A 23,897-nucleotide genomic window follows, 5' to 3' on the forward strand; every position below is an offset into this window, starting at 1 on the left:
CAAAGGCATGAAGGGGAACAAAGGAGATAACAGTAGATGTCTGAGCAGATTTGATTGGGCAGAGCTTTGAATCCCAGCATAAACCTGGACTTCAAGCTTCAGGAAATGGGTAGCCATTGCTCACTGAGAGGACGAGGTGGAGGATGGATTTTCTTTCTTTTTTTTTTTAAGTGTAAGTATGGACTTTATTTTTTTAAAAGTCTTTTGAGAACTGCAAATTATGAAGTAAAAGCAGATCACTATGTAGAAATCTAGTGAATACATTTTGCCAGTGCATGAAAACTTTATCAAAGTTATTCATTTAACAAATTCACCCCATTCACAATACTCAGTTATAATGTTCTTTTTAAGGCTACTATACCTTTCTTTCAAATTTCAAACAATATTACATGTTATTCCCTCAAAATGAACTTTTAAACAACAAACTTTTGGCTCATAAGAATGGCACCTTCAAAAGGGGCGATTTCCACTCAGTCTCTGGTGGCATTATTCCAGGCTAGTTTCTTTCACCAGTTAAAAACTTTCAAAATGTTCACTTTTAACACAAAGTCTTTCCATAAAATATGTGGCTACATTTTCCCCCTTGATGACTACATACATAGATGGGTAGCAGCAAGAGAAGATGAAAATGAACAGGCAGTCATTAAAATGAATGGATCAATTGTATACAAGAAATATTTGGCTCATGGCAATTAAAAATGGCAACTAGGGTATGTTAATTGCCAGAGGCTTGAGTCATTACTGAATATGTTAAGAGAATGAAGCCAGTCCAGTATGACCAAGTAGGAATATATAATTGTCATTGCACTTCATTTGTCATAGCAAATGCTCTAAGCCAATAGGAAATCTAAGCTATATCTAGATTCCGAATTAGAACATGCTGACCTTTACATTTTCAACGGTTTTTACTGGGTTTAGTATATCAGTCATTTTCTTTACTCAAACTCCTTTACGAATTCTTTCCTATCAATCTAAGTGTATTCTGTGCATAAAATACCTTAAACGAAAAGACTTTTCTAAGGTTCATTTGAAAATGGTTGTATAAAAAAATAGCCATTTGTTTTGCCTGGAAAGATACAAACTAAATGCAGAAGTTTCTCAAGGGGAAAAAGCTCATCTTTCTTCTTCCCACTACCTCTGCCACATTTTGATTTCTGAAACATTTCAAGTCTGTTCTCCATGGCTTCTCTAAGGATAAAACCCAGAGAGCAAACAATTGAGCTTTAGGACATCTGGAGTTAAAAATGCAAAAAGAAAAAAGTTAACTGCAAGCAATGGTCCACATACTCAAGATTCATGTTAAATAAGTTCAGTTATTACATATGGGTTTTTCATTGATGAGTAGGGCTCTGGGCAAGGCATATTATCACACAAATCATTGCCTTTTGAGACTTTGGATACTTTCACAGTTTAATTTGCAAACAGAAGTTTTATAATAAATTATTTTTTAACCAAATCATATCTTTAAAACTGTTTATAGAAAACTCAGGGAATAAAGTGAACTGTTCATTGTGGAAGGCCTTAAATTATATTATTACAGTAGAAAATACAGGAGGTAGAAGATAACTGATAAGACTAATGCAACATTAGATTCAAATCTATACCTCCTGTAGCTACTTAAAACATGGTTTTAGAAACTAAACCCAACATTTCCAGCAACCATAGAAACAGTTAAAATAAAATTTGCCATGAAAGCCCTTATGTCATGCTTGATACAGGGAGGTAGGAAGATGTAAGAACCAGGACACATGAGACATGACATTTTATCTACAGCTTCTGTTTGTTTTACAGAGGGTGTAGTTTCAAATTTCAGTCACGTTCTTCAGCTTCAGATTCAGATCCTTCTTCAGGATTTTTGAACCACTCTCCAAACTTTCTCATTTGCTCAAGGAAAACACTCTTCCCCTTTGCAACATGTGTACCTTTATACCACTTCAAAATGGGCTCTTCGCTCAAGATTACAGCTTTATAAAAAAGCACCACTATTTTCTGGAAGGCTTTCATGAAATGAATGTTGTCATAGCAATACTCCTGAATCTTCAGTTACAGAGTCGGCTCAGACTGACCTTGAGTAGTAAAGGCGGCAAGTAGAGTGCTGTATTGCTTCAAATGCTTGACAGTTTGCTGTGCTACAAGCTCCTCTTTTTTGTTGCATTCCACAGACCTCATTACATTTGACCAGACTGTTTTGATGACAACTGGTTCTGGGATGTTGGTTTTTTTTCATCTCCTCCTTGACATATAAAATTATATCCTTAAATGGATCACCACGGGACATCTGTTCTTGAAGTTCTTTCTGGAGCTCCTTACAAGCTCTGATGGATTGCTAATTCCGAACATATTCCGAAAGCTCTTTCAAGCCTGCCTCAGTAAAATACTTTGTGAAGTGTTTAACGCTTTGCTTATTGGCGGGAAGAAGTTCCATCAGGCTATTATCCATGCTGACTTTCCAAAGACTTGAAGCTACTGCATTGATATCTTTTTCATTTATTCATGATTTAAAGAGCTTTACAGCAAAAGCTGCTGAAACCCCTTCTTTAACCAAATTCTCATTATAAAGGCTATTAAGAATGGATGTCATTAGCCAGAAGAACACCAGTCAACATAGCCAGTTTGTTCCTCTCTGACTCAAAAACCCTTTCAGAACAGCAGCAGCTTTTTTACTTCATCTTCACAACCTTTCTCCAGGTATTTGTAGTGCCTGATTAACTTGTTAAAAACCTGAGCAAATGCTTGCATGGTCTGTAGGTCTTCTTGGGCTGCAAACACTCAGACATCTGGATGCATCATGTCATCTGCCAGTGAACCACCTGGGGCCAGCATTCCATCAGCCACCAGAATGTCAATGAGTGTTTCTGCACATCGACGGTAATCAAGTTTTGTTCCAGGAAAGCATCAAGAAACTTAGCTACTGCTTCCAAATTAGTACCAGTTTCAGTTAAGCCTTGAATAATACAGTCTTGAAACTGAGTAGGGTCAACCCTCTCTTTTTCATCTCTTTTTCTGGTTTTAAAATGCTGGGCCTGATAGCGTTGGTTTTTGCTGCTTTTAATTACTCATAAAAGACACCCGAATTTAAGGCAAAGAGGAAAGAGCCAGAAATCCCCAATGTAGCAGCAACTGCCATGGTGTCTCCTCTGCAACCAGAACCGAGGATGGATTTTCACAACACTGTCTAGCCTGATGGATGCTCTTCTCCATCTCTTACTACAAAACAAACTCTCTATGAATAAACAAGACATTCAGACATCTTTCAGGCTCCTAACTGATGGAGAGTTTTAAGCTAGTTAAGGCTTTAGGGCTTAACATTCACTTGCTGGTTGATGAAGGCCCAGAAAACAAAGTGAAAATGCTTCTGTTTCCCTGTTTCAATCTGTGCGCCACCATCTGCTGCACTGATTCCCATGATGGCTGCCATGGTGAAGATAGAAAAGGAATGGCCCAGGAAGCCAGAGTCTCACTGATGCCAACACAAGAGAGATTCACAGCCCTGAGGTCAAGAAAAACTTTCTTTCTGACACTTTGTCTTAAGCAGTGCTGGGACTTTTCACTTTTTACACTAAGGCCTTGTGTAGACAAGCACAGGTCACTGAATTGGTTCCATGGACCAACCCTTTGATCACACCATGTGTGGAAATAATACTGCACTATTTGTCTTTTCTCCCTTTGAGAAGTCCTTAATTATTATTGAAGGGATGTTTCCTATTATTCGTCCTGTCCCCTTCGACTCAACCCTACCAGCAGACAGGCTGGTCTTCCTTAAATGCAAATGCTACCCCTTCACTCACTCGCCCACTACAGCCCTTCGTTGGCTGTACATAGCTGTTAGAATAATCTTGTTGTCCTTGGCATAGCCTCCAAGGCCCTGTCTCTCTCCAGAACAGTGTCAACCTTAGGCCACCCTCTCTCTTGCCCTCTAGGGTCCAGCACACTGACCTTCCTTCAGTTCCTCAAACATGTCATGTTCCTTCCTAACTCAGACCTTTTCCACACTGTTCTTTATCCCTGGAATTGTACTCCTCCCTTCAGCAATCTGGTCAGCTCCCACTCATCCTTTACATTATGGTATAAATGTCACTACCTCAGGGGTGCTCTCCTCAGTGTCATGCCCCGGACCAGCCTGGGTAAATGTAAAAGAGGCTCCCATAGCATCTACCTAGAGCTTCTCTACCATAGCACATAACTCACTTACAGTTAAATAATTATTGGACAATTATTTATTCAGCATGAGTTTTCCCCATTGGACAAACCAAGTTGGTCCCAGCATGGTGCTGGCATGTGTGATCTTTCTAAACCTCTTGTTTTTCAGTGCTATTCTCATTGTACAATGTCAGTAGGTTAATAATGAGTGGAGTAAGAGGAAGTGGAAACTGTATATTTCAACAAGTTTGGCTGTAAAGGGGAAGAGAGAGATAGGGTAGCAGCTGGAGGGCACTATGGAAGTATCTTAACCAGCTCAGGCTGCCATCACAAAATCCCACAGACCGTGTGGCTTAAACAGGTGAAATGCATTTCTCACAGTTCTGGAGGCTGGAAGTCACAGCTCCAGGTGCCAGCATGGTTGGCGCCTGGTGAACGCTCTCTTTCTGGCTTACAGGCAGCTGCCTTCTCACTGTGTCCTCATTTGGCGGAGGGTGGGTGGGTTCTGGTCTCTTCCTCTTCTTTAAGAACAGCAATCCCATTATGAGGACCCCACTCTCATTACTTCATCTAAACCTAGTTACCTGCCAAAGGTCCCATCTCCAAATATCATCATATTAGGGTTTAGGTTTCAACATAATGAATTTTGGTTTTAAACATATAAATTTGGCAGTGGGGTGTCACAATTCAATCCATAGAAGGGATTAAGCAAAGTCTTTTTATGATAGGAAATCTTGAGCAGGCTTAAACTCTCATGGTAGATGCCAGCAGAGAGGGGAAGGAAGGATGAGGCTTCAGGAGAGATGGGATAATCATAGGAGGTGGGAGGAGAGAAGAAGCAGTGCACTGATGGAGAAGATGTCTTTGTTTGGGAGGATAGACACTGCTCCTGCTGTGACATGAGCAGAGGAGCAAAGGGCATGTGCAACTCCAGAGGACCTTTTCCATGTGGTGGCAATGAGCCAGAGAATTCCCAATGAATGGCTTCTTATTCCCTATTTGAAGTAACATGTATGGGTATCTGATGAGGGGCTGGTGTGGCTTGTGGAAAATGGAGAAGGTTTGAAATAGATTCTGTGAAGAGTAAGAAACAGAGCTGCTGTGATACGAATGTTTGTGCCCACCCCCATTTATGTGTTAAAGTAATAACCCTCAAGTTGAAAGTATTAGGAGATGGCGCCTTTGGGAGGTCATTAAGCCTTGAGGGCAAAGTCCTCATGATTGGGATTAGTGTGCTTCTAAAAGAACCCAGGGAGTTAGCTTGTCTCTTGCACCATGTGAGAACACAGCAAGAAGGCACCACCTATGAGCCAAAAAGCAAGCCCTCACCAGACATTAAATTGGCCTTGACCTTGGACTTGCCAGTCTCCAGAACTGTGAGAAATTCTATGTGGAGGGAGTAATAGCTGAGAGCCCTGGAATGACAGAAGGTTGTGGTCACAGTATGGGATGTTTAAGTGCAAAATTTCAGGGGAGGAGAAGTTCCTGTTGACACTGGAACAGTGTAAAATCTTAGGCGTGCATGACTGAAGTGGAGAAGGGGTAAAGGGCCTGGAAATTGAGAAGACCAATACTGCAGATACCTCCTTCCAAGTCAGGGGTCCAGTTCTTAGAGTGAGCCCAGCTGGAAAGCAGTCTTCCTTACAAAACTGCACCTTAACAAGGTTTATTTCCTTCAGGAGGGTTGCTTGTGCCACAGCACTCGTTCCCCAAGTAGATGTTATAGGTGCCAAGGGAAATGGTCAGTCTCTCCCTCTCCTTCTCTCTTTTTACCTATCAGTGCTACATATCTTGAAGCTCTTTTGGAGCTACAGATATAGAAAAAGGTAGAGGAAGCAAGACGCTGATAAAGAAGGGTCACACAGCCATTGAAAGCACAGAATTCAGGTGACATTGACATTTATCTGATATCCAATTCTTGCTCCTGGCTCCCAAGACTGAATGGAAGTCTTTGCCTTATAACAACAGTGCTGTGGAAGACCTTTGGGAAAATCTTCCTTTAGGGCCTCCCCCTAACAACACTGCTACATGAAATCGAAACAAAGAAATATCTTTATATTGATATTCTGAATGTTTAAAAATAATATCAATAAGAAAATTATTCTTGGCATGTATTTACATACTTTAATCATTTATGTGGCCATATTGATCTGCAATACTTTATCACTGGTATTTCTATGATGAGCGCTTTTTTGATACACTTTAATCTTCATTTTTAGTAAAATTCTTGCAACCATTTTCTATATTATATTTATAGTTAATAAATTTGAAATTCTTAACACTTTTTATTACTCCTTCTAGTAGTCTCAGAACAAATGCTGAGAAAAGGAGGATATTATTTTCTGTTTCGTAATATTGAAATGTTTAACTTCTGCTTAAATATTTTAGAGATTCTGTCACTTTGTCCCTTTTTAGAGACTGTTATTTAACAAATATTTTTATAAGACAAAACTTGTCAAATAAGTTATCTATGATTCTTTTGAATATTTTACCACATTTAGATCTTAGAAAGTAATAGGCCTTTGGCTGGGTGTGGTGGCTCATGCCTGTAATCCCAACACTTTGGAAGGCCAAGGAGGGTGGATCATGAGGTCAGGAGATCGAGACCATCCTGGCTAACACAGTGAAACTCCGTCTCTACTAAAAGTACAAAAACAAAATTTGCCAGGTGTGGTGGTGGGCACCTTTAGTCCAAGCTACTCGGGAGGCTGAGGCAGGAGAATGGTGTGAACTCAGGAGGTGGAGCTTGACTATCACTAGAATAGCATGGGAAAGATCTGCCCCCATGATTCAGTTATATCCCATCAGGTACCCTCCACAACACGAGGGAATTATAGGAGCTACAAGATAAGATTTGGGAAGGGACACAAAGCCAAACCGTATCATTCTGTCCTGGCCCCTCTCAAATCTCATGTCTTCACATTTCAAAACCAATCATGCCTTCCCAACAGTCCCCCAAAACCTTAACTCATTTCAGCATTAACTCAAAAGTTCACAGTCCAAGGTCTCATCTGAGACAAGGCAAGTGCCTTCCACCTATCCACCTTTGAGCCTGTAAAATCAAAAGCAAGTTAGTTACTTCCTAGATACAATGGGGGTACAGGTTTTGGGTAAATACAACTGTCTTCCAAATGGGAGAAATTGACCAAAACAAAGGGGCTACAGGCCCCATGCAAGTCCAAAATCCAGCAGAGCAGTAAAATTTAAAGCTCCCACGTCATCTCTTTGATTCCATGTCTCACTCACATCCAGGTCTTGCCGATGCAAGAGGTGGGTTCCCATGGTCTTGGGCAGCTCTGCCCCTGTGGCTTTGCTGGCTACAGCCTCCCTCCTGGCTTCTTTCATAGGCTAGTGTTGAGTGTCTGCAGCTTTTCTGGGCACAGAGTGCAAGCTATCAGTGGATCTACCATTCTGGGGTCTGGAGGATGGTGGCCCTCTTCTCACAGCTCCACTAGACAGTGCCGTAGTAGGGACTCTGTGTGGGGGCTCTGACCCCATATTTCCTTTTTGCACTGCCCTAGCAGAGGTTCTCCATGAGGGTCCCACCCTGCAGCAAACTTCTGCCTGGACATCCAGGCATTTCCATACATCTTCTGAAATCTAGGCAGAGATTCTCAAACCTCAATTCTTGACTTCTGTGCACCCACAGGCTCAACACCACATGGTAGCTGCCAAGGCTTGAGGCTTCTGCACTCTGAAGCAACAGCCTGAGCCATACCTTGGCCCCTTTTAGTCATGGCTGAAGCAACTGGGATGCAGGGCACCAACTTCCTAGACTGTACACAGCAGTGGGACCCTGGGCCTGGCCCACAAAACCATTTTTTCCTCCTAAACTTCTGGGCCTGTGATGGGAGGGGCTGTTGTGAAGACCTCTGACATGCCCTGGAAACATGTTTTGCATTGTCTTGGGGATTAACATCCGGTTCCTTTTTACTTATGCAAATTTCTGCAGCTGGCTTGAGTTTCTCCTCAGAAAATGGGATTTTCTTCTCTATCACATTGTCAGGGAAAAATTTTTTTACTTTTGTGCTCTGCTTCCCTTATAAAACTGAATACCTTTAACAACTCCCAAGTCACCTCTGAATGCTTTGCTGCTTAGCAATTTCTTCTGCCAGATACCCTAAATCATCTCTCTCAAGGTCAAAGTCCCACAGACCTCTAGGGCAGGGGCAAAATGCTGCCAGTCGCTTTGCTAAAATGTAACAAGAGTCACTTTTGCTCTAGTTCCCAACAAGTTTCTCATTTCCATCTGAGACCACCTCAGTCTGGACTCTATTGCCCATATCACTATCAGCATTTTGGGCAAAACCATTCAACAAATCTCTAGGAAGTTCTAAACTTTCCCACACTTTCCTATCTTCTTCAGAGCCCTCAAAACTGTTCCAACCTCTGCCTGTTACCCAGTTCCAAAGTCACTTCCACATTTTTGGGTATATTTTAAGCAGTGCCTCAATCTACTGATACTAATTTACCTTATTAGTCTGTTTTCAGCACTGCTGATAAAGACATACCTGAGACTGGGAAGAAAAAGGGGTTTTAATAGCTCCATTAAAAACTTATAGCTCCACATGGCTGGGAGGCCCTCACAATCATGGTGGAAGGCAAGGAGGAACAAGTCACATCTTACATGGATGGCAGTAGTCAAAGAGAATGAGCTTGTGTAGGGAAAGTCCCACTTTTTTTTAACTATCAGATCTTGTAAGACTTATTCACTATCATGAGAATAGCATGGGAAAGACCCGCCTCCATGATTCAGTTATATCTTACCAGGTTCCTCCCACAACACATAGGAATTATGGGAGCTACAAGATGAGATTTGGGTGGGGACAAAGAGCCAAACTATATCAGTCTTACTACAGCAAGAACTCATTCACTACAGTAAGAATGGCACCAAGCCATTCATGAAGGTTCCTACCCTATGGCCCAAACACCTCCCACTAGGTCTCACCTCCCAACACTGCCACATAGGGGATCAAATTTCAACCTGAGTTTTGGTGGGGACAAACTCAAGCCATATCTGTGTAAGTTTTGTGAATTTTGACAATTCTTCTTCTTCTTCTTTTTTTTTTTTTTTTTTTTTCCAAACTCTTGCTGTTGCCTAGGCTGGAGTGTGCAGTGGCGTGATCTTGGCTCAAGCAATTCTCCTGTCTCAGCCTCCTGAATAGCTGAGATTACAGGTGTGCACCACAACACCTGACTAATTTCTGTATTTTTAGTAGAGATGGAGTTTCACCATGTTGGCCAGGCTGGTCTCGAACTCCTGATCTCATGTGATCTGCCCACTTTGGCCTCCCAAAATGCTGGAATTACTCTGACCCAATTCTTCTTTTTTTTATTGACAGACTATCACAACTTTTTTGGATGAATTATGAGTTATATGGTTACCACAATTCCATGCTTGGATGTCTGTTTTATAGAATTCATAATTTAGTAAGAACATTGCTTTTATCATGACACTATGTCCCTCCTAAATTATATTCATATTGTTGCCCCAAAATAAATACATTTAACATCAATGAAAATCTTTTAAGAAAAATTTCAGTTACATTCTCAATAATGCAAAATATTTCACTAAACAAGGATTTTCAAAAGCTTTATTTCAATTCCATCAATTGGATGAAAAACTCAATCCATTAGTGAGATTAACTGATCTTTTATTTAAAGCATGTGATGGCATTGATATAAAATTGGCCTCATTCAACTGTGCGCCAAGATTGTCTTCTGACAATGGAGCCAACACAATAACAACTGTCATGAACTTTTTGAGCATGGGTAAGAAACTATAGACTCCAAAATGAGTACAATTAATTTGAAAAAACAATTGTTTCATTTAAATGGAAACATCTGCTTTGCATATTGAAACTTAAATGTGCCTTCTGCTGTCCCATGTGTTAAACAGTTGTATCTGGACATAGTTTTTATTGAAATAATTACTAACTTCAGTAGATTTATAGCAAAATTCAAGCTTGTTACAATTTAACAAAAGTGTTTAGATTATCCTCTAGAGGAGGGCTACTCAACCTTTATTTCCTGCACTTATTGCATATGTACATAATCTATAAGGTTTTGCTGCTGCTGTTGTTTTTGAGATGGGGTCTCGCTCTGTCGCCAGGCTGGAGTACAGTGGCGCGATCTTGGCTCACTGCGACCACTGCCTCCTGGGTTCAAGTGATTCTCCTGCCTCAGCCTGCTGAGTATCTGGAACTATAGGCGCCCACCACCAGGCCCACCTAATTTTTGTATTTTTAGTAGAGACAAGGTTTCACTATTTTAGCCAAGCTGGTCTCAAACTCCTGACCTCAAGTGATCTGCCCGCTTTGGCCTCCCAAAGTGCTGGGATTACAGGCATGAGCCACCGCGCCCAGTCTTTAATATTTTTCCATTTTCCACTGACCCTACTGACTTCATGCATCTTGAAGACTGCAGTAAGAGCCATAGCAGAACTGCAGAAGACAATAAATAGTCCACAAATATTTCTCCCATCAATACCACCTAAGACAGAAAAATGGACATTCCCTAGCACTGTGTGCCACTATTCACTTTGTTTTCTTAGCAAGTGTTTTTGCATGCTTTCTTTGAAAAGGAGGGCTTAATTAAATTGGCCCAGGAAAGTACTGGAAGTAAAGAGATAAAGTTGGTTGTCTTTCAGATTTCCTGTGCGCTAAGGAGAGAACTCTGTTCACTTAACACAACCCTCACATGCTGCTAGACAAGACCATGGCAGAAGATGGAAATAACCAAATGGAGATCCAGCAAATTAACCCCAGTTTACTTTAATGCAAATATTAATGATATATCTTTTAAAAAAATGAAAAAATCCAGGACAAATGCAAACTAGATGTGATGGCCAACCACAGGAATAACCAGTACTATTACAGACAAAAGGGACACATTTTTACCCTACCAAGAACCCAACACAGCTCAGTGTTGTTGGGAGCCACTAACAATTGATAGGAGTTGACCCACTGGAGGAAACTCCCTAAATGAAGTTCCTCAGACCCTAGACAGTCTCTAAAGTGTTACTGACTTGGATTCATTCTCTTTGAAGAGAACTTATAGTCTAAGTGCTTTTACATAGAGATTAGAAGAGTTCTTAACCAGAATTGCTGGTATCCAATGCGCTCCATTCACTCTCTCAAGGATGGTGACTAATGTTTGGGTCACATTGAATGTGCTGGGAGCTAGAAAGCCACACTGTCGCACACCTCTACACTTCTGATTTACCAGCCAAGTTCTTTGTTCCCAGGTTTGTCTAAAGCAAATCGCACTTGTTATTGTAACTATTAAAAATTATGGGCTGGGCGCGGTGGCTCATGCCTGTAATCCTGGCACTTTGGGAGGCCGAGGTGGGTGGATCACCTGAGGTCGGGAGTTCGAGACTAGCCTGACCAACATGGAGAAACCCCGTCTCTACTAAAAGGACAAAATTAGCTGGGCATGGTGGGGCATGCCTGTAATCCCAGCTACTCAGGAGGCTGAGGCAGGACAATCACTTGAACCCGGGAGGCAGGGGTTGCGGTGAGCCGAGATTACACCGTTTCACTCTAGCCCTGGGCAACAAGAGTGAGACTCAGTCTCAAAAAAGAAAAAGTAGTAATTTACAGTAAACTGATGAAATGTGATTGCAAAAAAGAAAACTGCTTTTTTCTGAAACCTACATTGAATTCCTTGGAAAGTCTTAAGAAAGGCAAGTCACGAAAACACTCATTAAAGTAGATATGGGTGAATCTGCTGTCAAAATTGGGGTGGGAAGGGGATCCTAAAACTGTAGAAGGATTCTGCATTCAGATTTCTTCACATGTTTTAGGTTCTTGCTCTACTTTAAAGAAACTCATCAAAGATGGTAAACAACCTAACAAATTATAGTAATATAAAAAGCATGTGTGGGGCTCTTCCGTGTACCAGACGCTGTCCCTTTACATATTCTTTGTCATCGGATCCTGTCAACAACCACACAAAGTAGGTAGTTTTAGGATTCCTATTGTACTATTAAATCAGCTGAGACCTAGAGAGGTTAATGTTTAGTAATTGCCCATTGTCTCATGGCTGCTAGATGGTGAAGCCAGGAGTAAATTCTGTAACTGTTTGGCTTCAAAGTCTATGCATAGTCTACTTCATGTGCTTTGTTCCTGGAGCATAAATCTTGAAAGAAAAAGGTCAGTCAATAAAGGTTCTGGAGCAGTTAATCAGGTCTAGAGAGTGAACAAGTGACCACGAATAGAGGTATACTTTCAGGAACCCAGAAGATTCTCCCGGCTCTCCCCCTTTACCTGCTACCTACATCTTCTTCCACCTTCTGTTGACTAAGCCAAAAATTATTTTTTATTCCACAGCTAGAGGGACAAATGTCCCTGGGAGAGGAGCCAAGGGTTCACAAAGTATATCTGCTGCATTTGGGGAAAACCTGACAGTGCCTTGTCAGCACTACAGGCAGAGCAATTACTAAACTTTGCCAAATTTGCAGCTGCTTTTATCAGCCTCTCTAAAATTCTGTAAATGATCAATGAAGTTGCTGCAAGTCCTTCCCAGTTGGGTCAGTGAAAGATAGAGATGTCTGAAGAAGTGTTCTAGGCAACAGAGTACCTAGGAAAGGGGGATACAAAATGGGGCCACTTTATACTTTGCTAAGTAACCAAAGGATCACTGTGGCCATTTACTGAGCACCTACTAAGTGTCTGGTACTTTATATGGATGGAGGTTAAGGAACTTGCCAAAGCCACATAGTCATAGCAGCAGAACTGGAATACAGGCCTGATGCTGGCTGGCTTCCCTCTCCCACCACCACCTCCCTGAAACTGTCACTGCCAGGGAAGAGCAAATGTCCTAGTGAGGACCTGCAGAGGCTGAGAGCTCAGAGTTAGGGCTGGACATGGAAGGGGTCTCGCTGAGGACCATGGTCTCACAGAAACCAGGTAAACCCAAGGTCCCAGACACAGTTAGAGGCTGAGAGCAGAGAGCAGGACCTGGAGCAAGGCCAGGAGAGAGGCCAGTCGCTGTCTTGTAATAACTCATTCTGCCACTTTCCATTATCGCAAAGATAATACACATTCTTTGTAGAAATGTTGGAAACCATGGAAAAATAGAAAAAAGAAAACATTTCAACCAACCAGAGGAACACTGTTAATACTTTAGTGTGCTATATCTTTTCAACTTCTCTGCTCTGGGAACATGCATTTTTTTTAAAGATGGGACAAGATATGTTTTCCTTTACTAAACTGGGTAAACATTTTACCCACGTTATTACAATTCTTTTATGGTATCATTTTTAATGTTTACAATATCATTTTAATGTTTGCATGGGTAAAATGAGGACACAAGACCCTAACTAGAATCTAATCCATTCGGGGCCAAATTTTAGACCTACCATTTCCTAACTATGTGACAAAACTTCTCCTGTCTCAATGACTCCCAGCCCCCAACTCCACACACCCACAGGCATAACAATACAACCTCTTCCTAGGTGTGTTGGGAAGATTCTATGAGAAAATGAATTGACAGCATTAAGCACAATGTCATGTAAATGTTAACGATTATCATTACTGTAATTTATCTAACAAATTCCCCAGTCTCAGACATTTGGGCTTTTCACGTTTTCACAATTACAAATAAGGTGCAAGGAACACAATTATAGATGGTGCTTCTCCATAATCATGTCTCAATATAAAATTACTGTACCAAAGAGTAAACTTTGTAAAAAGTTTATACACACTGTCAAACTATTCTTCAGGTGGTGTGTATTGATTTATAACTAATTTGATGGTCCCTTAAGGAAGTTGGTTATGAAATCAGGAACCGATGATGAACTATTAGTCCAGAGGCAGGGGGCAACCAGCTTTTGTAGATGACCCCAGAATGTGAGACCTGCTGAGAGAGCCTGCTGCCTGCTCTTCCTTTAAAAAAGGGGATGGGCCCTGGCTGGCATTGAATTAAGGGAGAGGTGGATAGCAGGTGCCAAAAGATATTGGAAAAGGCCTCAGTGGATCTATAAAAACCAATCCCATGATTTGCTTACTTGGATTGCTTTAATGTGTTACTAGTTATTGACAAGTATTTCTTAGACATTTTAATTTAGGTGCTATTTTTAAATTGTAACTAACTCAAAACAGCATACATGTATAATTTTGTGTTATGTGGAATACGTTGAATTTTCGTACTGTGACTATCCTTTATTCCAAGATTATGTCCTTTACATATTTTTTTCTTAGGTTATGTTCTTTTAAGTTGAAATGATGGTGATACTTGGTGGTAGGGGGTTTCAAAGTCCCCTAATTGGCCAATAAAATTGTCTGCTTCCACTTTTAGCCTTAACTTTTATTAACCCCTGGAATCCATGTGTCTGGAAGCTAATGACCAGATGACACATAATCCAGTCTTTAAACTTTAAGTTGTCCAACATTCAGTGAGTAGCTACTGAGTCCAAGGTGAACAGACATCCTTTCCCTGACCCAAAGAGCTCATGCATGGTCTTTGGATCAAATAGTGCAACACCAGGAAGGGCGTATTGGCTCTGAAGTGACAGGCTGGAAGGGTCAGAGAGGTATGAGAGCATGGGATCACAGTCCACCACAGGGTCCGTTACTCTTCTTAATTCTTTTTTTTTTTTTTTTTTTCTGAGAAAGAGTCTCGCTCTGTTGCCCGGGCTGGAGTGCAGTGGCGTGATCTCGGCTCACTGCAACTTCCGCCTCCTGGGTTCAAGTGTTTCTCCTGCCTCAGCCTCCCATGTAGCTGGGACTACAGGAGCACACCACCATGCCTGGCTAAGTTTTTGTACTTTTAGTAGAGATGGGGTTTCACCATGTTAGCCAGGATGGTCTCAATCTCCTGACCTCGTGATCCGCCCACCTCGGCCTGCCACTCTTCTTAATTCTTACAGGAATTGTTTAACTCACTATTAAATATTGGAGCCTTTGGGGAAATAAAATTTACTACAACAAACACCTCCTCATAGGTGCAAAATACATATTTCAGGAATTAAAAGGACAAAATAGAACTAAATCTGAGACAAGAGTAGAGGTAAGATATTCCAGACCCCAAGTTTTATAACTAAGTGGAAGTCAACCATATGCTTTAAAAAATATTTATTAGGCAATTGTTTGGTTAAGAACACTCAAAGGAAGGAAAACCTATGTGTAGTTGCATATGACAGGTACGTGAAAGCTATAGTAAACTCTTCATTGACATTCAGAAAATCCCTAAAGAAAAAGAATTGCAAATCAAAACATCAGTGACATTTATGACATATTATAACAACACAAATCAACCAAGTATGAAATTCTATACAGACATGGAATACATCATATATCAGTGAAACAAGGGACAAGGCTGTTCGGATTATATATATATATATATATATATATATATATATATATAGATAGATAGATAGATAGACAGATAGATAGATAGAACAAGTGTTTTCTTTCTCTTTTCTTTTTTTTTTTTTGAAACAGAGTCTTGCTCTGTTACCCAGGCTAGAGTGTAATGGCGTAATCTTGGCTCACTGCAACCTCTGCCTCTTGGGTTCAAGCGATTCTCCTGCCTCAGCCTCCTAAAGTATCTGGGATTACAGGCATCCACCACCATGCCTGGTTAATTTTTGTATTTTTTGGTAGAAACAAGTGTTTTCTATTATACTAAATCCATAGTGGTAAAAGTGAAAAAGATAAATTTTTTGTTGTTTGAGCAATGTTTTGGATTTAAGATGTTAAAGACACAGCAAATCTTTCAAACCATTCTTCTTGAAAGCTTTCTCTGTGGCTGGGGGAGAGAGGAATTCTGGGAAGAATAGTTGTATACATTTTGGTAGAACTTTCTGAACATTTACACGAGGCATGATTTTTGAGAGCTTTATTGGCTTGCCAGTTTTGAGGGTAGTTTGTAGTTCCTTGAGCAAAGGTATATCCTGTGTCATAGTATAAAGTATTAATTGGAATTCCAGCAAATATTCAGACAGTTGGGAGGGGAATAGACATGACAGCCTTTTTTGTTTAAGGATGACGATATTTCTGTCAACAAAAAGCTAGCTTCTAGCATCCTGCAAGTTGGAGTTCAAAAGAGAAAATACAAAAACAAGCCTCATCCAAACTTTCCTCCTCACCTGCTTCAAACTCAGATTCTTGTCAAGACTAATATGATTGAATTCATTTAATGTGAATAAATAAGTGATGTTAGCTTAAAACAGCATCTATCACTAGCACATTCTTTTCTGCTGATTTTGACCAGAAGTTCATTCTCTAGATAAGAAAATATTTATGTTGTGAATTCACTGAATTAACATTTGTCACTAACCACCCAGTTAAGTCACAATTGTATCTATTCTGGCTGGCGTTGCAATTTAAATTGCAAAAAAAAAAAAAAAAAAAAAAAGGCTAATCATTAGCTAATGAACTATATTAGACATGGTTTATCTGTTACTGACATTATCTTTATCCTTTAATGACATTATTTACAAGAGAGTCAGTGTTTGTGAAAACAGAAAGCTCTCTTCTATTCACCCACTGTGACAAGAAATTTTGACATGCAAATATGTATGTCATGTTTTAAAGATATACGTACTACTTGTTAAAAGACAAGAGAGTGTTTCAGGCACCAAACTTGCAAAAAAATCTCACAGTTTTTTTAACAGCATAACTCAAGTATGTGAATAAATAAAAAATAGAAAAAAAAAGCTAAAACTGCCAATGTGGAACTAAAAGTTATAGAATGCTTGTAATGATATGAGATTCTTAATAAAAGTATTGGCATGAAAAAGTGGAAATTCAAGTCAAATCTTATCACAACAACCTGCACTGCAATAAAAAGTTTTCTATAAAATGATTTTCAAGGTGTGGCCAGGCACTAGAGGTGTTTCTAAATCTCATTACAGTGAAACTTCTAATTTTGAGTAACTCATGGCAATGGATATTTAAAGCAATCATTTAAAAGTTCTTACTTATACAACAGTTACTCCATGTAATGAAAATGATCCAACATTTGATTTTGTGCCACAGTGTAAGCTGTGGTGACAAACACCTCATTCTCGATAACCAGGAAAATTGAAACACAGAGTAAAAAAAGATCACTTTACTTTCCCTACATTAATGAAGACTATGTTGAGTGTAATTACTGCTAGCAGACACATTAACTGTGTCTACAAAATTGACCAGTTGTTGGAGGAACAACCCATCTTGAATTTATTTTGAGCCAAATGCACAGCAACACAATGGGATGAATAGCCAGCCCCTTGATCCAGTGTCAACCAGAGGTGTTTACTTCGCAATTTAAAGAAGTTATCAGTTGCCTGATGCAACAAAACACACAAGTGATTGCGAGCTCCTTAAGGATAAAATCCTTGGCTTATAAATTGTTAGAGTTTAGAACATATCAGGCACATAGTAAATGCTTACGAAATGATGGACTTTTACAAACAATATTCCTCTTTTCCCTGAGTCTTAAATGATTTAAGGAGTATGATAAAATAAAGAAGTTACAAACAATAAAAAAGCAATGGTATAAGAGGACAAATTAAAGATCTCTTCCTCTAAACATATTCTCTGAGTTTCCAGATTAATGCCACTGAAGGACAGTGGTGGTCCCTACTACATTAACTACTCCCTGGAGGTGAATTAGGCCAAGACTAGACATAAACCCACAAGAGAGGAGGCTAAGCAATGAACTAAGGGTTGGGATTGTTTTCCTCCAAAGCAATCAACTATGTGATGGAGGTCAAGGTTTTCTTGTTTGTTTCCTCTCAAGTAGGATGTATTTATAGACAAAAATTTTAAGGCTTCAGAAAGCTGAACTACCTTTTTTGGATTTACTGGGCCCTCTCCAGGACAATAATGCTCAATGCCCTAATTAGTATCCCATGAACTTAAATGAGTCAGTGTTTTTTGTTTTTGTTTTTTTAATATTGATGCACTCTTAGGAACTAACTACATAATCAGCTTGCTAGCATTCTGTAGTTAGACCACATTGGTGGTGCAGTTTTAGTGTCAGAATGAATCTCGGAAATATTTTTCTAGAGAAATAATCCTAATTATGATTGTGTTTGGGTGTTTCTATACTAAATAATCAATCAATTATTTCATCATGATTATCTTTCTTTTTGTTGAAGGAAAAAACAGTCATGGCACGAATTTCCCTAAATGGTTCCATCCATTCCATAGTTGTGAACCAATAACTTCATGAAGGAACTGCTTATATGACTAAGTATTGCACAGGATTATGAAAAAGTTATTACTCTTTGCATACTAAAGATATTAACCCAAATCTTTAGAATGTAAAGAGTTGACTGTATAGGAAGCAATGTCAATATAAATGAAAATTATATACTTATAACAAAATGTACAATATTTAGTTGAAGATGTCTATTCATTCATAATTACAATTAAGAGAGGATCTGGAAGTCCAGGTAATCATATCTATCAGGTAAGCAATGGGATATAAGCAGTAAAACTAATTTGGAGACAGGACACAGCATAGGCATTTTAAAATAAATGGTTATAAGATTTTTGAAAGTTTTCAATATCAATAAGCAGTAGCATTTAGGGGATTCTTGGTTTTTCACATGAGCCTGCCTTCATCACTTGAATAATTTATGTATTCATTAACTTTCTTGTAAACTTGCCAGAGTACATTACAAATTATTCCCTTATTCACAAATTGAAGCCTTATGATTGACTTAAAAATTGTTGTTAAGCCATATAAGGCAGTTTGTGATTACCCATAATTGTTTCATAAAGTTTCATTTCCTGAATATTAACACATGCAACTCAACTTAATTTAAAAATATATGTTACACATTTCATATCCATTCTCTTCTGAGCATACAGAACAGGACATTTAGTGTGATTTTTAGTATCCATCACTCTAAAATTCTGCTATGCGAACACCACTATAAAAACATTTTAGGGAAAGAGTATTTATTTTTAAACATTTTATATAAGGTGAATGATAATTTTGTATATACTCTAGAGCTGTGCTGTTCTAAGTGGTAACCTCAAGCTACCGGAAACTTGAAATGTGACTAGTGCAACTGAAGAACTGAATTTTTAACTGTAACTAATTTTAAGTTTAAAGGGTTACAGTTGTTTCAGTTATTGGAAAACTTTTAAGTGTGTTTAGACAACTTAGGTTGTTGAATCTACTTTTTATCTGTAAATTTTATGAAATCTAAATACATCAAATATTACCAATGAAAACTTAGTGTCCAAATTGAGGGATTCTGTAAGTGTAAAAAGCATTTCAGATTTCAAAGACTTAGTGTGAAAAAAAGCATGTAAATTTCTTTTTAATAATTTTTGCATTGATCACTTATGTGCCTCATGTTATATTTCTCTTGGACAGCACTGCTCTAGAGCTTTATGAAAATTGCTAGTTTTTAAAAGTTACATTTTAAAATTTGTATTATGTAATGTCATTCTTTAGACCAAATAATTTTGATGATTATGAAAAAGCAAAGCAAATTTGTATCTACCCTCCAAGAAGTGCCCTAATTGCTCACTCTGCTCTACCTCCTTTCTCTGAATTGCAAAGCCCTCACCAGCACCCACAGCAGAATGCAAAATCATAGGCAGTGAATATGCAGAAATCGTGTATGAGAGCACTGATAAGTGTGCAATCAAATCAAACTGCTCGCACCCTACAAATGATGTCTTTTTTTCCCTCCGAAATGTTTCCGGATCTATGTGTTCCTAATTCCAAAATTAACCTTCAGCTTCCTCCCAAGTTCTGCTGTGCTATGTCTTCTTGTTTAGAATAATAAGCGGTGACTGTACTCAGCAAGTGTTAGGTCATGTATTAATACTAGATTCTGTCCAGGCCCGAGAACTTTCGTCCTTCAGAGTGGAGAGCTTTCTCTGGGAGAAGGGTTCGAATCCCAGAAGTCTGAACACTGCCACCCGGTACTTCTTGGACATGATGTTGTACAGAATGGGGTTGATGGCAGCGCTGAGGTAGAAGAGGACAAAGGACACGAGGTTGCAGTACTGGCTGATCTGAGCAATCTCCAAGGAGCCAGGCTCAAAGGATTTGGAAAATAAATATCGTCCTACATGGAAGGGCAGCCAGCAGAGGATGAAGGCAAACACCACTACAGCTAAAAGGACAATGGGAGAGAGATAGTCAGCTCAAGAAATGTCATAGCAAATCACATTCTATTTTTAAGACTTTGTTTTTGTTTCATGGTCTATGACCACTGACTTCAGAGAAACATTGTGTTCTGCTCTTCCTCGTTCCAACATTTTAACAAAGATTCAGTCTGTCTGAACCAACAGTTCAACAATTTTTACTGAGCTTCCCAGTCTTTACTATTTAACAACTATCTGAGTGACTTTGTAGTGAGTTGACATATTGACTCAACTGACTAGACCATTTCTTCACAATAGTCCAGCAGTTTTTATGTGTTAGACACAACACACACATTTATGAGGTAAAGTGGATGTACTCTACCATAGCTGTGTATCCGAGTCTCCTGGCACTTTTTAAAGCAATGCAGATTCCTTGAATGTAGTATAGATTCAGTCAATTTAAATCTCTAAGAGGGAGATCAGGGCATATGCTTTATCTTTTCTTTTCTTTTTTTTTTTTTAAGTTTCACAGAGGATTGAATATACAGTCAGGATTAAGAATCACTGAGATGAATGATTCTATGTCACCTACAATAGATATAAATAAGACATAAGTAAACCAACTCATATAAATTATCATCCATCCAAGTCTTCATTTTGCCCATGTAAGATAATTTTTAAAGATGTCTAAATGTTTAGATTGTTTTAAAGTCAGAAATCAGGGAAAAATAATAAATAACTTTTTAGTCCTTGTAACACTTCAGTGATCTCTCAAATTGTCAAGGAAGAAGAAAGTTAACATTGGTGTTGAGACACCAATGAAGAAATTAATGGCTTGAAAATAAAACTGGAGGAAATTATTAAAGTTACCCTTAAAACTAAGTTGTATAGTAGCAACCTAACTGCCACAATAACAATGTGAATCTCATAGGTGAGAGCTTAGGATCCCTTGGAGGACACTAGCAGGTTTATAACCTATGAGTCATATCACGAGAATCACTGGTCCAGAAAATAAAATCTTTGACATTCCTTTAATAAACTCTATCACTGTAATATGTAGGATCCAGGAATTGTAAAATTGGAAATATGAAATCATCCTGGAATGACTTCTAAGAAGCCTTAAAATATGCCAATAAGTATGAAGTCTTGACTATAATATCTAAATAAGAAAATATACAGACCTTGGTTTTGAAAATGCAAGTAGAGTTAATATTTTGCTGGGATGTAAACACATTTATTATTACTTCCCTTGTACCAAACACATATACTTAAAGAAGCTGAATTTGTGCAATAAACATTCAGCACATCCAGTTATGACATTGTACCCAGATGTTCCGGAAGGGCCATTTGGGGAGGCAGTGAATTCTGTTGGTTTCCACAAAGTCTCCTTTCCTCCTGTTGGAGCTTTGTTTATTCTAGTTTATCCTTACCTTATCCTAGTGATACCTTATCCTATGATTACCTGAAGAGGCAGGTTATCATAAAAACAAATGAAACTTCACTGATTTGTTGCTGACTTCCTTATAAGGCTGTATAAACAGCAGCAGGGTAAACAGAATTGATGCAATTATCTGAAAAAATGCAGGGCAGAAAACAAATCACAATATTGAAAGAAAAATGAATCATCTTTAAGAGGGTTATCCAAATTGATCATGTCTTTGGTTGAATTTACCACTGAACACTTTCTAGATCCAAGCCCTGCTTTTCTTAATGTAACTTAGATATTCACAAATTCTATTTGAGGCAGGAAGTCAGTCCTCACTTTTAAGGCTTAAAGACCACAATAGACTTTTATAAGATAGCTCGATTTTAAAGTGGAGTTTCTGGCTGATATAAAATTTATTTTAGGGAAATACAAATGTGGGACATTTTTCTGTGAAAGAGAGAAAGGAGAGACAGGAAGAAAGAGACACAAAGAGATAGAGACGGTTAGAAAGACACTGACAAAGTAAAGGGGGAGGAGAGAGAGACAGACAGAGAGAGAGGTTGAGAGGCCAAAAACATCACTCAGGAAAGCAAGAGGAGAGAATAATTGAGAGACATGCAGAGAGAAAGAGGCCCAGAGAAACCGAAGAAAGAGGTAGAGACTCAGCGGGTAATAGAGATGGAGACTCAGAGAGAAGGGAGCGGGCACAGGGAGAGGAGAGGATCCGCGAGAGAAAGCCTGAACGCGCGCTGAGACCCACCCAGCATTTTCACGGTTTGCTTGTGGTTCTGGTCCCTGAGCGAGGCGCCCACGACAGCATCGCCGCGCCTCCTCCGCCACAGCTTCCTGCCGATGAGACTGTAGAGGACTGTGAGGCAGAAGACAGGAAGGAAGAAGAAGATGCTGGACACCCACACCATGACCGTGAGCAGTCCAGAGCGTACCGCGAACTCGGTGGGGCGGCACTCGTTGGTGTCCCAAGGGTCGGTGCCATTCTCGTGCTCCACCCCGACTAGCACGAAGATGGGCCCGGCGCTGCAGAAGGCCACGGCCCAGATGACGAAGATGATCAGCTTCACCCGCCCCTTGGTGACCACCACCTTCGCCCGCAGCGGGAAGCAGATGGCGAAGTAGCGCTCGACGCTCAGCGCTGTGATGGTGAGCACCGTGGCGTAGGTGCAGCTCTCGCTGACGAATTGGAAGAGTTTGCAGAGCAGGTCGCCGAAGTTCCAGGGCCGGTACTGCCAGAGGCGAACGAGGTCCAGGGGCATGCAGAGGAAGATGAGCAGGTCGGAGAAGGCCATGCTGGACAGGTAGAGGTTGGTGGTGGTGCGCAACTCGCGGAAGCGCGACACCACCAGCATGGTGAGCAGGTTGCCAGAGATGCCCACTACGAAGAGCGCCACGCAGGTGGCTGTGACGCCTGCCAGCAGCGGCGCGGGGAAGAGCCGCAGCAGCTCGTCGCCCAGCGAGTCGTTGCCGGGGGAAGCATCCCACTCCAGGTCGGCCAGCGTGAGGTTGAACCCCGGCTCTTCGCTGGCCGTCGCGTTCCACATGTTGCCGGCTCAGCCGAACAGGCTCTAGGACGTGACTGCGCTGGGAGGCTGGACCCAGCTGGCTCCCGAGGAGGTCCGCTTAGGCGCGGGAGGGTGTGAGGGAGGAGCGGGTGCAGAAGCGTAGGGAGGATGCTTGGAGAAGAAAGAGAGGGAGGCGAGAGGCAGAAGCCGAGGGAGAAGGTGAGATGGGGACAGGGAAGAGGGAGAGAGACTGGTGGTCAGTGGGTGAGACAGTGACCCACTGCTTTCTCTGGCACCTCCCCTTTCCCCCACCAACTCCCCCAAAGTTTCTCTCTCCCAACACGTCCTCCCGTCGGCGCCCACACGCATACCTGTCATCACCCCTGCCTTGCATTTGCGTTCTCGCTCCAGTTGCGTCTCGCACTTCCCAAAGCGTCCCAGCGAATGGGGACCGGAGGGACCAGGCGCGGCGAAGCGGGAGCGTGAAGAGCTCTCTCCGGAGCCCTGGGTGATGCTGGACTAGTGTGCTCCGGAAGGACAGGTCACACCCAGGGGTGGGGGTGAGGACATGGTGGCGGTGGGGAGGACACCAGGACACCAGCAGCTAGGACCTGATTTCTTCCTCCACAAGGCTGCAGCTGGCTATGGCACTGGTGGGAAGAAAAAGCGAGCTTGCCCAACTCGACTTGGGAAGGGGGACAGAGAGAGAAAAGAAGGACCTTGTGTTTGTGTTCATACCGGTGAGCACCAAAAAATAGTCTCACGTAG

The 23,897-nt window shown here is 40.6% G+C and overlaps 1 protein-coding gene and 1 pseudogene across 1 annotated transcript; both read right to left on the reverse strand.

Annotated features, from left to right (window-relative positions):
• Positions 1–1,599: 1,599 nt before the first annotated feature.
• On the reverse strand, positions 1,600–3,060 carry LOC694783 (eIF5-mimic protein 2 pseudogene; annotated as a pseudogene).
• Positions 3,061–16,487: 13,427 nt separating this feature from the next.
• GHSR (growth hormone secretagogue receptor) lies at positions 16,488–23,232 on the reverse strand. The gene is made up of 2 exons (XM_001084886.5): positions 22,373–23,232; positions 16,488–20,215 (listed from the first exon to the last, which is right to left on the reverse strand). Exons 1-2 carry the CDS (start codon positions 23,166–23,168, stop codon positions 19,911–19,913), a joined length of 1,101 nt encoding a protein of 366 aa, XP_001084886.1. The 5' UTR covers positions 23,169–23,232; the 3' UTR covers positions 16,488–19,910.
• Positions 23,233–23,897: the final 665 nt, after the last annotated feature.

This window comes from Macaca mulatta, chromosome 2, assembly GCF_049350105.2.
Source record: "Macaca mulatta isolate MMU2019108-1 chromosome 2, T2T-MMU8v2.0, whole genome shotgun sequence".
Taxonomy (NCBI): Eukaryota; Metazoa; Chordata; class Mammalia; order Primates; family Cercopithecidae; genus Macaca; species Macaca mulatta.